Source organism: Schistocerca serialis, chromosome 4 (genome assembly GCF_023864345.2).
Source record: "Schistocerca serialis cubense isolate TAMUIC-IGC-003099 chromosome 4, iqSchSeri2.2, whole genome shotgun sequence".
In the NCBI taxonomy this organism is placed as follows: Eukaryota; Metazoa; Arthropoda; class Insecta; order Orthoptera; family Acrididae; genus Schistocerca; species Schistocerca serialis.
In genome coordinates, this window is record NC_064641.1 from 347,240,105 (window position 1) to 347,256,999 (window position 16,895).

The window sequence follows — 16,895 nt, forward strand, 5'->3', positions numbered from 1 at the left end:
TGCTGTTCATCGACTACGGAGGCTGGGATTTACGCGCCAGTGCTGTAACTGGCCGTCCACTGAGCTGTGCCAAGTGACATTTCAGATGAATCAAATTTAATGCTCTTTCAGACGGATGACCATTGGCGTTTACGGCGTGAAACGTCTCAAAGCAAAACGCTGCGACAACCAAGGGAGCACTATGGTCTGGAGAATGTTTTCATGGCATTCCATCTACATCTACATCTACATTTATACTCCGCAAGCCACCCAACGGTGTGTGGCGGAGGGCACTTTACGTGCCACTGTCATTACCTCCCTTTCCTGTTCCAGTCGCGTATGGTTCGCGGGAAGAACGACTTTCTGAAAGCCTCCGTGCGCGCTCTAATCTCTCTAATTTTACATTCGTGATCTCCTCGGGAGGTATAAGTAGGGGGAAGCAATATATTCGATACCTCATCCAGAAACGCACCCTCTCGAAACCTGGCGAGCAATCTACACCGCGATGCAGAGCGCCTCTCTAGCAGAGTCTGCCACTTGAGTTTATTAAACATCTCCGTAACGCTATCACGGTTACCAAATAACCCTGTGACGAAACGCGCCGCTCTTCTTTGGATCTTCTCTATCTCCTCCGTCAAACCGATCTGGTACGGATCCCACACTGATGAGCAATACTCAAGTATAGGTCGAACGAGTGTTTTGTAAGCCACCTCCTTTGTTGATGGACTACATTTTCTAAGCACTCTCCCAATGAATCTCAACCTGGTACCCGCCTTACCAACAATTAATTTTATATGATCATTCCACTTCAAATCGTTCCGCACGCATACTCCCAGATATTTTACAGAAGTAACTGCTACCAGTGTTTGTTCCGCTATCATATAATCATACAATAAAGGATCCTTCTTTCTATGTATTCGCAATACATTACATTTGTCTATGTTAAGGGTCAGTTGCCACTCCCTGCACCAAGTGCCTATCCGCTGCAGATCTTCCTGCATTTCGCTACAATTTTCTAATGCTGCAACTTCTCTGTATACTACAGCATCATCCGCGAAAAGCCGCATGGAACTTCCGACACTATCTACTAGGTCATTTATATATATTGTGAAAAGCAATGGTCCCATAACACTCCCCTGTGGCACGCCAGAGGTTACTTTAACGTCTGTAGACGTCTCTCCATTGATAACAACATGCTGTGTTCTGTTTGCTAAAAACTCTTCAATCCAGCCACACAGCTGGTCTGATATTCCGTAGGCTCTTACTTTGTTTATCAGGCGACAGTGCGGAACTGTATCGAACGCCTTCCGGAAGTCAAGAAAAATAGCATCTACCTGGGAGCCTGTATCTAATATTTTCTGGGTCTCATGAACAAATAAAGCGAGTTGGGTCTCACACGATCGCTGTTTCCGGAATCCATGTTGATTCCTACATAGTAGATTCTGGGTTTCCAAAAACGACATGATACTCGAGCAAAAAACATGTTCTAATTTCAGATTCCCTGAGTGATCTCGTCATTCTGGAAGCCACAATGGATTAACACAAGTATGCATCTATCATTTGGAACCAGGCTTACTCCAACATACTCTCGGCACGATGGTGTACACCAGGAGGACAATCCAAGGTATCACACTGCTCGCAGTTACAGTGCATGGTTCGAAGAGCACTAGAAAGAGTTTACTGCACTCCCCTGCCCATCAAATTCACAGGATTTTAGCTCAACTGAGAATCTGTGGAACCACCTCGATCGGCTCTTCGAGCCATGGATCCTGAACCGAGAAACCTATCGCAGCTGCCCATGGCACTGAAGTCGGCATGACTCCACACCCATGTTAGTATCTTGCAGAATCTCATTGACTCTCTTCCTGCAGGTCTCGCAGTGGCCGGTGCTGGAAAAGGTGGTTGTTCAGTTTCTAACAGGCGATCTCATTAATGTGACTTGGCAGTGTGTTGGTGCAGTATGCTGGGTCTGCGCCCTTACACAGGTGCTCTTGTCAACCCCGCTGCACAGCAGAAAACATGCTGCGGTGTAGGGCACCTGGGCGAGTATCTGTTGCTACTTCGGTTGTTGTAATTGAAAATTCGTTGAGAGTGTGTTGATGACTGATGTCGAAGGCAAAAGATAGTGTTCATGCCTCTCAAGCTACGTATTTGGAACGCACGGCAAGCGGAGAAGTGCGTCCACGCTGTGTTTGCTGATCCTTCTGCTGCTGCTACTGCTCACTCGCAAAGACTGCAGCGTGCTGGCGCCTGTTCTTGTGCACACTCGCCAGCCAAGGCAGACACTCTCTACACGTCGCGATTTTCGGCATACGGTACAGGTGACGCTACGGAACGGGTAGTGATGCTGTGAGCCGCAATGTTGACACGATTTGATTGTATTAACGTTTCTGGAACACTTAGAACTTTTGTATCAGCTGCCGTTCGCTTTCAAATATGTCGACGACTAACAAATTTACAGGGACATTGGGTTGTCTAATCTGAATGTATTCTATCTGGTCCTGTCATCTGACATGAATTAATTAGACACCGTCAAAAATAGTGAATTACGAACTCAGTGACTACGAAATGAAATAAGAAACATAATTAATTTGGTTTATTATGTTAAAGTGACTTATAAGTATCTGACAAATGATAATAATTCTAAAGTAAATGTTTGGCACATCTGACCACAAAGGTCTGAGATGAGATTCTAATAGCCACATATAATAATGAAACAACGCCAGTTGCAAAGTTGTACCATGACCGTCGTGATATTAGGTAAAGCCGGCCGGTGTGGCCGAGCGGTTCTAGCCGCTTCAGTCTGGAACCGCGCGACCGCTACGGTCGCAGGTTCGAATCCTGCCTCGGGCATGGATGTGTGTGATGTCCTTAGGTTAGTTAGGTTTAAGTAGTTCTAAGTTCTAGGGGACTGATGACCTCAGAAGTTAAGTCCCATAGTGCTCAGAGCCATTTGAACCAATTCTTTGTTAGGTAAAAGATTGATAGCATTAGAGAATGTAATGTGGTGCGTCTATGGCTGGAGATGGAAGAAAACTGGTCATTCGAACCTGAAAGAAAGTCTTCAGAAAGAAGCCTGACGTTACTGAAATTCTATAGAAATGGCATTACTTTCCCTGTGGATCCTCTCGCTGTCGTGGTTTGATGACAGCATATCTATCTGTAGGTGGAGGCAAAGGTGGCTGCAAAATCAGGCAATGGCGACACTCCAACGACCCGCGACTGCATAAAGTTCGATTCAGATCAAAATGATTCTGTCTCAGCGCATCTGATCAGTGACGGATCCTTGCAGCAACGAAGATCAGCAGGGGAGATGGTTGCTGCTGGTGAAGCAAAGAAGGAGTTCAATTGTGGAAAGTCGAATGTCAAATTAATTTGTACCGACTGCTTCTTAAGAGGAAAAATATTTCTGCATTTTGCGTTCTTTGATTTGTTTGTATTGGCTAGGCTATGGATACCCCGAGCACTGGCCAGTGAAACGATTCCTTAAGACATGCCGTTCCCCTTCCCTGAGTTTTTCTACAGGTAGTTAACCACTATGTTCTTCCTACCATTTAGTGCTTAAAAAGGGCATCTAACTCTCACTATCTATCTCTTTCTGTGGGCAATTAAGTGGGATCTCAGCAGCACAGACGAGTTTCTCTTTCTAACTTCCACTTTATCTACAATAACCAATACTGGCTGTTAGTAAATTCTGTAAAAATTTCGTTTTTGTGGACCTGACTTTCAGTGGTATCTCACACATAAAAAAATGGTCGCAAACTGCGGGATCTCATTCCATTTTATAGATCATATCTGTGGAGTCTAGTGCATCCCAAAGAAACAAAGATCTTTGTTTGGTTCACAACAGTGCATTTCATGGACATTGCTGAAAACAGCGTTTCTCTGCTTTCGACCTTCGAGTGATGAAGACAGTCACTGATGGAGGCCTTTCGCCAAAGGAAATCGTATCTGTGCTGCCTATGTGGTGCTTGGCTTCCAGTTACGGCAACCCAAAAGTATAGTCAAGAGAGTGGCGCCGACTTGCAGCGCGTCCAGTTCATGCTTTTGAGAATACTCCTGGGTGTGGTCCCTCTATCCGGCTGCAGAACTTCTGTGCCCACCCGAGTGCTGGCAGCGCAACCCAATGTGCTTGCAAATGACTTCATACTTATACATCCCACGCAAATCCAGATAAAATGTGAATGAAGGTAATTAACTAGCTACGATCACTAGTACTAATATGCATTTCATTTCTCAGTGTTGATTAATTATCCTTATCCAATGGGTCTCTATATTCTAATTTTATATTAGTTACGGGACAGTTTTGGAGGAAACGGTTGTGTAAAACAAACAACATCTGTTTGTGCTCGATAAACCGGATATCTACAATGACTGTTTGTCATCAGTTGATCGTATAACACAGTGGTTGTTACTACTATGATGGAGGTTCCTGGTAGAAGCAAACGAATGGCTGAGGTGAAGGTGATGATACTACATCTTGCCGATTCTTGATGTCCTCGTCTGCCGCAAAGCAAATGGGTGTCTCAGCCGCAGCTTTTACCTGAAAATCACCCACACAGACCGATATCTGCACTCTAACAGCTACCACCATCCGTCGCAGAAACGTTCTGTTCTGAGGACCTTTGTGCATCGAGCCGAAGCGGTCTCAGATTCTGAAAACTTGCCGAAAGAACTGAGCTACTTGCGGAAAGTATTCAAGGAAAACGGCTACAACAACTGCCAGATTTCGCAAGCTATCTTTCCGAAAATACGTAAGCAGAAAGACTCCGAGGAGGACTCGAAGAAGGTTGCGTTCTTGCCGTTCTGTGGCTCAACAACTGGAAAGATTAGCCGACTCCTAAAGAGGCATAAAATCGATTTGGTCTTCAGGGCTCTAGCTAAAATTCGACAGCTCTTGAGCCCTGTGAAAGACGACGTAGGCCTCAGAATGCCAGGAGTATAGAAAATACCATGTGGGTGTGGATAGTTCTACATCGGACAGACAGTGCTGTATAGAACACGAGAAATGTTTTCGTCTACGCTACCCAGAGAAATCAGCGAGAGCAGAGCATGGATTAGAAAACAGTCATCGTATTGCATTCGACGAGACATCTGTTATCATACGGACTAACAGTTTTTGGGATAGTATGATAAAAGAAGCGATCGAAATAAAAATTTGTGACAGCACGCTTTATAGAGACGGCAGCCTGCAGCTAAGCACAGCGCGGGACCCGACCATCGGAAGGTTGAAACGGGCGCGGCGGCTGCACAACGCAAACATTATCATATATGGTACCAGAGGGGGCACTAATGACGTCACGGAAGGCAGCGCTGCTATTTAAGGACGGCAGCAGCAACCAGAAGACAGTCACCACTTGACAATGGCCGAGGAGTACTCGGCCGAGAGCTCGTGGATTTTAAGCCACTTGATGCGACTGGAAGCCTGTGAAACTTTTATTACTACATCTGCAAACTGTTACTGGTTTTGCAGGAGCTGTAATAGCAATTTGTGCTGTAGCTGTTGGAGTACCCAACGCTTTTTTTGCTATTTCTGTTGCTGTTGTTGCCGTTGCTGTTGCTGTTGTTACTGCTGCTGCTGTTGGAACTACCATTGCTCTTGATACTGTTGCTGCAGATGATGATGTTTCTGTTGCAGTTGCAAGTGCTACTGCCACAACTTGAGAAACTCAGGATCCATACTCTATGGAGAGAGATGTAATCGCTCCTGTCTTGTCTTACTCTGCATTGGCAGAAAAGGGATTATAGTCAATTGCACAGGAAATGACGAGGAGTCATTGCCACTGATGAAGAAGAGGTGTTCCATATAGTCTATGACGACGGGGTTCACGAAGTGAACGACTAGCCAGGAGCAAAGTCTAAGGAACAGAGAAAGTCATCGTAAACATGTGAAAAACGTAAACACAGGCAAGTCTAATCACTCTACCATCAATGGCGTGTACCGAATGCTTCAGAGAATAGCGAGGAAGTGAGGGAAAAGTAGGGGACCGAGCATCTGCCGTCAGTGAACTGGCCCACAAGACACACCCCGTGCGCGCGCTCCGTAGAAACCAACTGTGAACGCTGAGAATCTCTGATTTTTCATCCATTTAGATAGTTTGAGTGGAGAATCGGAATCACTGAGTGATACTAAGCGAAATGAGCACATTTGTCATCGCATTCTGTCACTCTGAATTGTCTGCATCTCCCATGAGGAGACGAATATTCTTGCATTTGCCCTTGCCTTCACGCCTGTCTGTGAAGTAGAGGTCGACGAGTCTACCAGCACGGTGCCTTACCAGCTGCAACGGTACCTCTAAGCCCTCTGAGGAAGGCAACAAAGTGAAGACTGCGTCAGCAGAATGGGTTACTTCGTCACTACGCCGTCTCCACACCAAGTGGGTTGGAGCATCAGACAGAGAGTCCCAGAACGAATGGTCACTATTGAGGGACATGCTGAAACTATCTTTTGAAGAACAAAAGTTCATGTGGACATATGCCCCATTCCGAATGGTTTCCAAAGCAGAATACATTTAATGTACATTGTTATTTATTTTCGGTATTATTAAATACGTTGTCAGGTTTATACAGGTACACATGTACAGCAGTTAGTCAATGTTACAACAAGCGATTTACTATCAGTTTAAAATACGTATTTTTAACACGTTCACTCTTACGCATTATCGTACATTTGACATTGCAGCTCTTGAACAGTTCAGTTGTCAACTTAAGTACATTTGTGCAGTCTTGTGATTCTTGTCTGTGTGCCACTAATGATGGCAGCAGCGTCCATGATGCGACCAATCAGTTCGTTTCACTCATTCGCCTTTCGTTTTTATACCACAGACTTCATCAAATTCCACGTTGGTGCCCAATTAACTGTACGACCAATCAAGCGATTAGGGTAAATACGCTACTGGCCCAATATCAAATGTGCATTGAATTGCATCTTGGAAACGATGCAGAATAGGGAATATATCTGTATGAAGTTTTTGGCTCCAAATGATATTTGGTGTCACATCCTTGAATATTGACCATTCTCCTGGGTCACCCTGTATTCTCCTGAAGCGGCTACCTCCTATCGCCACTAAGTTGGTGGATATCTTCAGCGATATATTTGGATCTAAACTGCATGGAGACATGCTGAGATAGTTGCCATGTCAGGAATCGGAAAAATTGTCCGATGGCTGGCAGCTAAGGGCGCTGTCAGAACTTTTGGTCTCGAAGCAGAGTCCTTCGTACCGGAAGGGCAGATTGGGTTGCAGCGTGGCCACTCAACGGTAGAACATTTCCTTCCCCTGGCAAAGGAAATCTCCTCTAGTACTCTCTGACTTCTCCAGGAGCTTCGACAGAGTGCAGCACTGTCGCCTCCTGTAGTAGTTACTGTGCAGGAGGTACTGTGTAGTTCACTCATCTGCTGAAAAGCTATCTTGCCGAACGGATGGTGTGTAGAATGGCATGTCGCATCATGTCCACAGCACGTTGCATACGTACAAAATTCAACAGGGATCGCTCCTTGAGCGATCTTGTACACTCTATACGCCACCGACTCGCCTTGGACTGATGGCATGCCGCGGGCAATGTGAGCTGATGACACACCGACGTTTGGAAGCAGAAAATGCCCACTCATATTTTAACCTCGCCTGCAGCGCCTCAGTGACAGGTTCAGTAAGTGGGCTGTCAAATGCAGCTCAACTCCCAACGCCGCCAAGACGCCGCGCATCATAGACCTTCAACCTGTCTACATCGTCGGTTGCGCTGTGTCCTGGGGCGGCCGTGCGCCGACACATCACCGACGTCACAAACAAGGTCTTTGCATGACTCATCTCCTCCTATCTGATGCTGAAGCCGGGCACGACTCTGACGTCATACTGAGGCCTGCCACTGTACTAGGCGTCGCCGTGCCCTGTTCTCGAATACGTCTCGGTACTGTGCGACAACACTGGCGAAAGATGGGAAGAGGCTTCGAACGGTGAAGGCATGAGAACTGAGATCGTACGCCAGATTGCATGCGCCCAATTTCTACGGGAACACTACCATGAGACAGCTCGCTCCTTTTATGGAGATACACTACAGGGCATCTACAAGCTAGACGGACCTGCTACTTGCGCGAGTCAGTCAGCAGTCAGCACCCGAAGTTCTTTACCGAATGGAACACGAACAATAGCTATGAATAAAACCAGAGAAACATCAAACAAGAATAGAAAGAAAAAAGGGAAAAATCACCGAGATTCTTGATTCCTGGTACGGAGGAAGAATAAACTCTAGTGGACATCAGTATAAAGGCAAGGTCCCTACGAAAGTAGACCTCAGTGTCTGAAGCATACAGGTATCATATTTACTATGAAAGTAGTAGATACATATAAGACATAAACAATTATGGCACGAGAAACAAAATAAGGTGTTTGCATTTTCTGCATTGACGTTGGTACAAAGACACTCACTGTTGTGTTGCCTTGTTGAATTTTTATTTCTTTGTCCAACCTCCGTTATTCCTAATTACCTCAATAATTCTCTTTGGCGTTGATTTAGCTAGCGTTTGTAGTTCATGCAGTGAAATTGTCGCCCTCTTTTCTCGTATCACTCTTTTCAGCTCGAGTACGGCCTCAAATTGCATTCCACTGCAATAAACACGCCTTGCAAGTATTCAATTAATGTTTTCCACGGGCTTCAAATCCACGTTGCGTGCAGGCCAGGACTAGACATCGATACCTTTATCTTCAAACCAATTTTTTATTTAAGTAGGAGAATGCAGAGATGCATTATCTTGTTGATACGTAGGATTTCGTCCCCTAGATCCTCATATTCTAATCTATTCTATCTCTAGCGCCTCAGTGTACATATTAGAGTTCATTTTAGTATTTATTCAAGTCATACGTGAGTTACCTTTAGTGTAGAGGGTTTCCCAAGTCAAATCACTTTCATCATCACATTTTCTGCTCATTCTTACCTGCTGCTCTGATCTCAGATCATGACAATCATATTGTAATTCATCCAGATCATCTAAATTACTGAAGATCACTTTATCCCATTCTTAGGTCCGTGACATATGTTTTTCATCGAAGTACAATCTAGCCTGTTTATGTTTAAGTGTTAGAGCAGGTTTCGGCAGTCATGTCTTGAACGACAGATGTTTGTCACTTGACAAAATTTGTAGTTCACATCTGGCAGTTACTGTCAACTGTAAATAAGAAGTTATTTTATACAGAAGTAACCATTTCGATGACTCAGATAATTTTCTACGTTGCCCATATTCACCGTTCTGTTCATATCGTGCTCCCAATCTTACGAGATTATAAATCACTGTACATGAGCGGTTCAGTTACTTGCCGATTCCACTGCTAAGAGTACCATTTCCTTCTACGCATGAATTTTTGCTTTTTTATCACATGATAACTGTTTTCCGCGTGGCACTGCCACAATGATGGTTTATGTACACAGTACGTTTTGTCACTAATGGAGTCTGCTTCGTATCTGCAGGAAAGGCACGTACTCAAACACTAGAAGTGCCTTAATTCCAAGTTCCACCCTCTACTAGCTGAATCGTTTATGTCTTGTTATACACTGTGATACTAACATCAAATGCGATGCCATTTGACTGTATTTATCAGTATGGTGGACCTCATACTATCACATATACACTGTGCACCACTATTCCAACCAGCAGTGTTAATTTTCCTACAATACCGGTGCCTTTATACTAATTTATAGTACTGTATATACATAATTGTGTTCGTACAGAACCCTCACAACACCAGTACTACTCGTGTTCAAGTTTTTAGTGTGTCAGTGAATTTCCGTTAATCGAGGTTACACAGTACCTACGGGAAAACGTTATTACGATCCAACTGGAAAAGATACATACTCAACAGTGTAGCTATCAAACGTCTGCAGTATGTACATTACATTTCCCTTATTAATATATGCAATAGTCAGTTGAATACCTTACATCCTCGCACGCTAATATCAGTCTCAGGAGTTTGAATGTTCCGTCTAGCACATACAAAGTTAAATTCTCTGTCCATGAACAAAGACTTGCGTCACATTCCTCAATATTTCCTATGAATAGTCATGAGCTCTAAGGGGCTATCAAAAAGCATCCGTTGCAAGGGAGTACGGTTCACAAACAGCATGAAAAACAGGCAAAATCGCCATGAGCACTGAGGAAATCATCCCACCGAAGCACCAGGTTGAAGAGAGTTGTTTGGGGAACATCGTGTCCCGCTGCGTGAGGAAGTCCGTAACAGACTGCTGCAGTATTAGTCCGACAGGAATCGTCGACTTTTCAAGGTCTTTATTAAGGGACCGAAGGCATAATAATCGCATGGGGAGACATCAGGAACATAAGCCGGGTGTTTGAGTGTCTCCCACTTGAGTTAGCGAAACTTCTGCGTTATCACGATGCCGCTGCACCACGTATCGCCGTTTTCCCGGACGTTTTACCTTAGTTCTTCATGTCTGTGGGTGTTTGGCATTCGGCAAGCGCACTTAGTAATAATGTCGCCACAGTTCGCAGTTTCCGTATTTACAGGACTCACGCCGGAAAGACACGAAGGCCACACTAATCCCTTGCCGACAGATCGGTGCCTATAACCTGGCATCGGATCATGCTAAATAGACTAGACGCTTCAAAAACGCTCTCAACAGTGAAATTTTTGATTGCTCCTTAGGTTAAGAATTTTCAAAATTAAATTTTCAAATCCGAAAGAACAGTTACCATCTTCATATATATATAGTTAAGGCACACCGGCGTTTTGAACATCCTCTTCTGTGCGGATGCACAAACAGTGCCCGAACTCTTACGGGAATCGGCGGTAAAGCCGCGAGTAATGACTATGATGGGCAGGGGCACTATGAATATAGAGCGGGACAATAAGTAGCGAATGTGGGTCTCACGGGAGGCGTGCCAGAGATAAGTCCCTGCACTCGCACAGCCCTCTGTGTCCTCGGTGGCTCAGATGGACGCCGGCACGGTAGCTCAGCGTGTTCGGTCAGAGGGATAGCAGCCCTCTGTAACAAAAAAAACTGAGCTCATAGATCAACAACGAACTTAAACGGATGTCTTTCGACGTCCGCCCCGAGCAGATGCAACGAACAAAAGCGAACAAAATGAGATAAAAAAAAGATGGATAGAGCGTCTGCCATGTAAGCAGGAGATCCCGGGTTCGAATCCCGGTCGGGGCACACATTTTCGACTGTACCCGTTGACTTATATTAACACCTGTACGCAGCGAAGGGTATTCATTTCATTGTACCATTTAAATCTTTTAGACGGGTCCTAGTGGAAGCAGAGGCTACTTTCTGCTGTGATGCATGAAGTATTATTCCTGTCACGAGTTACTACTTGTCTGTGACGTTCCGAATTGTAATCAGTCGAGTATTTCCTTCACACTTACCGCATACCTTTTTTGTTGACACTGAAACTACTCTTAGTATCTGTATGTTAATTTCTGAAACAAGCACGGCGTCTTCTTTGACCGTCCGATTAGTAATAGACCGACAGATTTCCCATCATTGAAAAAAACCTTCCACATACCGGGCTTGTATATGTCCCCTATCATCGGACAGGCCAATATGACATGAATTCTTTATACACAAACACACTCTAGCACTGACTGAACAAGCAGTCATTAAAGTCTTTACGAACGGCATTTATTATCACTATTCACAGCCAGTCTAAGACATTTGTACAGCATTAATGACACCGGCTGGCACTTTTTAAGCCTTTGTTCAAAGATTACGATATTTTTACAGCAAATGATCTAAACGCAATGATATTTTTTCCACTTTTAATATCACTTGCAACTCTTTACACTAACCTTAGATATAGAGCAAATCTAAATATAAAGTATTATCGCACTGCTTCTTGGGTAACACTTCGTAATGAAGAAAAATGTCATACATGGAAACTTCTTGTGTTGCCTGTCCATCCAGTGCGTGATGCATGTGTTTTACACGCCACATGAGGCACAGAAATGTAAAGAAACGTTATTGTTCTTTCATCACGAACGTAAAAACTTTTTAGGAGAAGGAAGAGTATCAGAACAGGATTTGCCCTACGAAGGTCTCGTACTAATCACGCCAATACTTTGGCGTGGTGATAGTCAACATTATTTACAAAAATGAGCGAAGAGGTTGTACCTAGCCCTTCTTGCTACTCGCCGTCAGCTTTCGTGTCACTTCTGCCACGTATTAATCCATTATATGTTCGTTTCTTTTACAAGCTATAGCTTGTTGCTCTGGGAGAAGGCGGCGGTGGTTGTCTCTTAGTCAGCAGCCAGTGTGCTATAAACAGATCACAAGCTTTGCCTCCCAGCATCCTCGGTATGCGTGCCAAGTTAAAAGTATGTGATTAGCATACACAACTTGTAATAATAGTAAATTAACGTACGTCTTTTAAACTGACTCGCTCCACATCATTTCGATAAGAAAATAACGTTCAAATAGTTTACTGAATCCATAAAAGGAAAACTTTCTTGTTGTAACACGTGTACGTATTTCCAAACTTAAACGAGTGACTGAAAATGGCCTGGCAGCTGTCGAGATACATCAAACATTGGACAGTCAATTTTGGTTTACGTATTTTTAGGGAATGCTAAGCGGAAACTGAATTCCATGTTCTCTGCGATCACAACAGCTTTCATCGAGGAAGCCATGCAAAACACAATTAAATCGCTATGCTACTAACCTCGCGTGCATCTATAAACTAGACCTCTACGTGAAGCAAAGTGAGAGAATTAAAACCACCTGAAAGGTGTACTGAAGCCTGCCATTCGTCGCGTAAAAAACGTGATAGTCCCCTTGTTCTACCTGTGTGTACTGCGACCCCCGAAATTTTTTGTTGGGTCGTGAATAGGTCCCGCATTTTCCTAAAGTTGACTTCCTAAATTAAAAAAAAGGAACTAGTTTTACCATTTCTTGTTTTGAGATATACTGGATCGATGCTTATCACATTTATCGTTGTCACTGTTTAGCGCGTTCTGTGAACAATTAAGATAGACGAAATTTGTTTAGTCTAGTGTTGGCAGTTCATGAGGTGTGTTGTTATTCGCGTGGGCTAATCTGTTATGCCTAAACCCAAATGCACCTTTTCTTACAACTTAAAAGGATAAATATAAGTTCACTATAAAATTTTCAGTGCCACATTTTCAATTGGACATGTTGTTCGGCATGACAAATCAAACAAAACTAAGCTGTCTTCTTTTACTGCTGTTGCAACGTCTTCTAAAATCCATGACTTCTTCAGTAAAAGAATAATGGTAAGTTTGTTTCGCACAGTCTAAGAAATTCTGCTTACGTAGCTGTTATAAGACATTTCCTTAAAATCGGCTGTGAGTAGTGATAACCACACATGTTACAGTTGTGAGCCTTAATCTGTATGAAAATAAATAAACAAAAAAATAAAAAGACACTGGAACTTATTTCTATTGAAAATGAAACTTCTAATCTAATATCTAAAAATATGATGTCGGATGTGCCTGATCACTGTCGAGAACCAAGTATATTTGGTCGAGAAAACAGAACTGGCAAAGAAAAAGCTTTTGCAACATTTCAAACAAGCCTTGGAAGAAATTATCTTATAGGTGTTGGCTGCATGGCATATCATCCACAACAGTGTCGAAACAGCTACTGGGAAGCTGCGAATTGATACAGAGAATAATCACACGTATTTTCATATTTATACTGCAAGGGTGGAAACGCTGAGAGATTCTAGGGTTTTTTCAATTGCTAGGTCATAACAGTAAAAGCATTTAAGAGATCGAAGAGCAAAATGCCTTCCTTGCAGAGATAAGATCTTGTTATGAATTACTCATAACAAAGACAAAAAAATAGGAAAGAAAATAATTTTTGGAAGTTTTTAGGTTAAATCTATATTTAAGGAATTGTATAACAGTAATCGAGCTTCTCACAGTAGGTTTTATTCTTATGTTCATTGTCTACAATGTAGCACTTGAGTATTTGGTTTCATAAGGGAAGCTGTTTACAGATTATGAATCACATGCCTGGACCAGTTCGAAAAAGGATTCAGAAAGTAAGCAGTATAGAAATTGATAGTGTTTTGTCAAAGAAGTAGTGTATAGTAAATGAGTTGGAATATTTAAAGTGTTACAAAATGGCTCTGAGCACTATGGGACTCAACATGTGTGGTCATTAGTCCCCTAGAACTTAGAACTACTTAAACCTAACTAACCTAAGGACATCACACACATCTATGCCCGAGGCAGGATTCGAACCTGCGACCGTAGCGGTCACGCGGTTCCAGACTGACGCGCCTAGAACCGCACGGCCACATCTGCCGGCAAAATGTTACAGAAAAGTATAAAAATTAAAGTCCTGTCCAAAATTGTAGAACTTACTGTGTGCATCCTTGGATTGAATGCAAGAACTGAGCGTTTGTTTTCAAAAAATAATCATTATTAGTCATGTGATAAAACAAATGCTTTAGATATTTCAGTTTCCAATGCAATGATTCTCAAGTGTAATCCAAGAATTTCATGCGCAGATTTCTACTATGGATTGGTACCTAATAAACATTTATGTGACCAAAATCACTCAAATGAAAGATACAGACAAAATTCTAGTAATGTGAATAATTTGTAAGTGTACTTCACTTAGGCTACTAATAAATCCTGATGTGATGCAAAGTCAGTTAGTCCGTCATCCAAGTGTTTCGTTAACACAGTGTTTCAGAAATTGTTGGTCAGTTGATCGCAGCCTTTCCACGTGTCCCGTAATTTCATGGAAAAGAAAGGTAGTGTTAGATGTACTGCAGTATTCATTTTAAAATTTCACCTCTGTACCTATTGTATTTTATGGTGAGAACCACGAAGAATACTTTGACATACATCGATCCTCACGTCAGCATCGCATAAAGCTCCTCAGGAGCTACAAAACCGTGCTTCAGTTCTCTCTGGTAGACAGTTTCAGTAATTTCTACAAGTACGAGTTGATTCTGAGACCTTCCGCTGTTCTGTTTATCCCTCCCTTCTCTCATTCTTTTTCACGTAGTTTGATCTATGTTTCACGAGATATATCAGCGTGTCATTGACTCTTTTTTTATTTTGATCAACGACTGTTGCTTTTCTATTGTTCCTTGTTCTCAACGTTAATACAATTTCAATTATGAAAGCTTATCCATGACGATATGTATAAGACTGTAGTCAGCTCGTGGCGGTCCTCTTGACAGTCCTTTGGAACCCACAGTTAATTTAACTGCATAACTCATTTTTGATCATCAAAGGCGAACATGTTGTCTACATCTGTACTCTACAAGCCTCTGTGAAGTGGACGACACTTGAAACATTGTAAGTAGGTTTTCTCGGGATAGTTTACCAACCAAGTCAATAAAAAACAAAACACATTTAGTAACCAAGATGAAAGAAGTTCTGTTCAAATTTAATTGGAGAAACTGAGCTGTAGAAAGAGACTTACCGTCTTCGTGCGTCGTACATTTGGTCAGGTATCTCGGCAAATGCTGTTTCAAGCAGTGCCACGGTAAACATACAGCGCTAGGTGTAAGTATATATATAATGTCCGAGCCGAATGAACTGCGAAATCACAAGCGAACTGCTAAGCTGTTAACTTCAGCAACGCGTCTGATGCTGTACTGGAACAGTCTGCGTCGGCCGCTGTTCTTATGCGCCGCCCTGCGAGCAGTTTGCGGGCCGGCCGCTTGCAGCGCTGGAGTCCGAGACGCGCTGTACAAGGCAGATGGGAAGTGTTATTACATTCTGTCGCTGTTTTTGTATCACTTAAGGCAGACGGGTATTCCTATCGGATGGCGCCATGTTTATTTTTCTTGCCATAGCAAAACGGCTGCGTCGTTATCTAGACAGTTCTTTCGTTGCCACACTGCGAGAAGTGAGAAAGTAAGTAATGAAAGTCCCCTCAGGTTTGCTACCGGATCGTAAAGTCAACATGATTCGATACGTAGGTGATCTATCTGTCAACCGCTGCTGCTGCTGTTAAGGTTTTCACCGAGACTCCGAGGCAGCAGCATCTCTCCTGAAGATGCCGAACAATTGGATCGCCGAAATATGGACTCGTAATAATTTTAGGATCCGGTAGCAAACACATGAAGACTACTAAGAATTACTGCTCTGGGAAAGATTAGGCAGTCACACCTAACTGATGTATTTTTCATTGGTATTTCAAATTGTCGTTTACCAAAAATTGGCTTTAAAATATGCAAGGTAAGAGTAACAAGCTAGCCGCTTAATAGAAAAAGTGCACAAACAACTGTCTCAGCAAACTCTTGTTAAATGCTGATTCAATTGGTATTTCACTCACCAGTCATTTGAATGTGGCCACTTGTCGAAAGCCTGGAAAACCACCGTTTCCAGCACAGACCGCTGGGAGATGTGCAGGATGAAGGTCAATGAGGTTCTGGAAGACAGCGATGTGGAGCGAGTCGACTTCAGTGCTGTGACGAATTGCGCTAGTTTTCTCGCCTGCTGGTCCACGGCGCGAAGAGCCCGGTTGAGGTGGTCCCACACATTCTCGATCGGGTTTAAATCCGGGAAATTCGGTGGCCGTGGAAGTACGGTAAACTCACCCTGGTGCGCTTCGAATCATAATCGTACACTGCGAGCTGTGGGACACGTTGCATTGCCCTGCTGGAATATGCAGTCGTGCCGAGAAAAAACAAAATGCATGTGAGGGAGGACACGGAACCCCGAGACAGATACCCTTTCATTTGTTATTTCCTGTGACCGTTTCCTTAGTGAATGTAGATCCATCTTCTTTCTGAAGTATGGGACTACGGCCGGTCAGTATCCAATAAAACAATACCAATCACCGTTATTAAGGCCTGAAGGTGACGTAGAGTTTCGTCGAAACTGGTAGGCTAGAAATAAAACCTGAATAACGGTGACTGGTATTGTTTTATTGGATTGCCTTAGTGCGTAAGGATCCCTTACTGTCTGTCGTACATTGAA

General features: G+C 43.3%; 1 protein-coding gene across 1 annotated transcript in view; it reads right to left on the bottom strand.

The window, feature by feature from the left end:
• The window catches only part of LOC126474109 (spondin-1-like), a 193,773-nt gene extending 178,193 nt beyond the window's left edge, over positions 1-15,580 (bottom strand). Inside the window, exon 1 of the mRNA XM_050101534.1 lies at positions 15,391-15,580. Within this exon, the coding sequence (XP_049957491.1) occupies positions 15,391-15,461 (71 nt within the window). The 5' untranslated portion in view covers positions 15,462-15,580. The remainder of the gene's footprint in view (positions 1-15,390) is intronic.
• Positions 15,581-16,895: the final 1,315 nt, after the last annotated feature.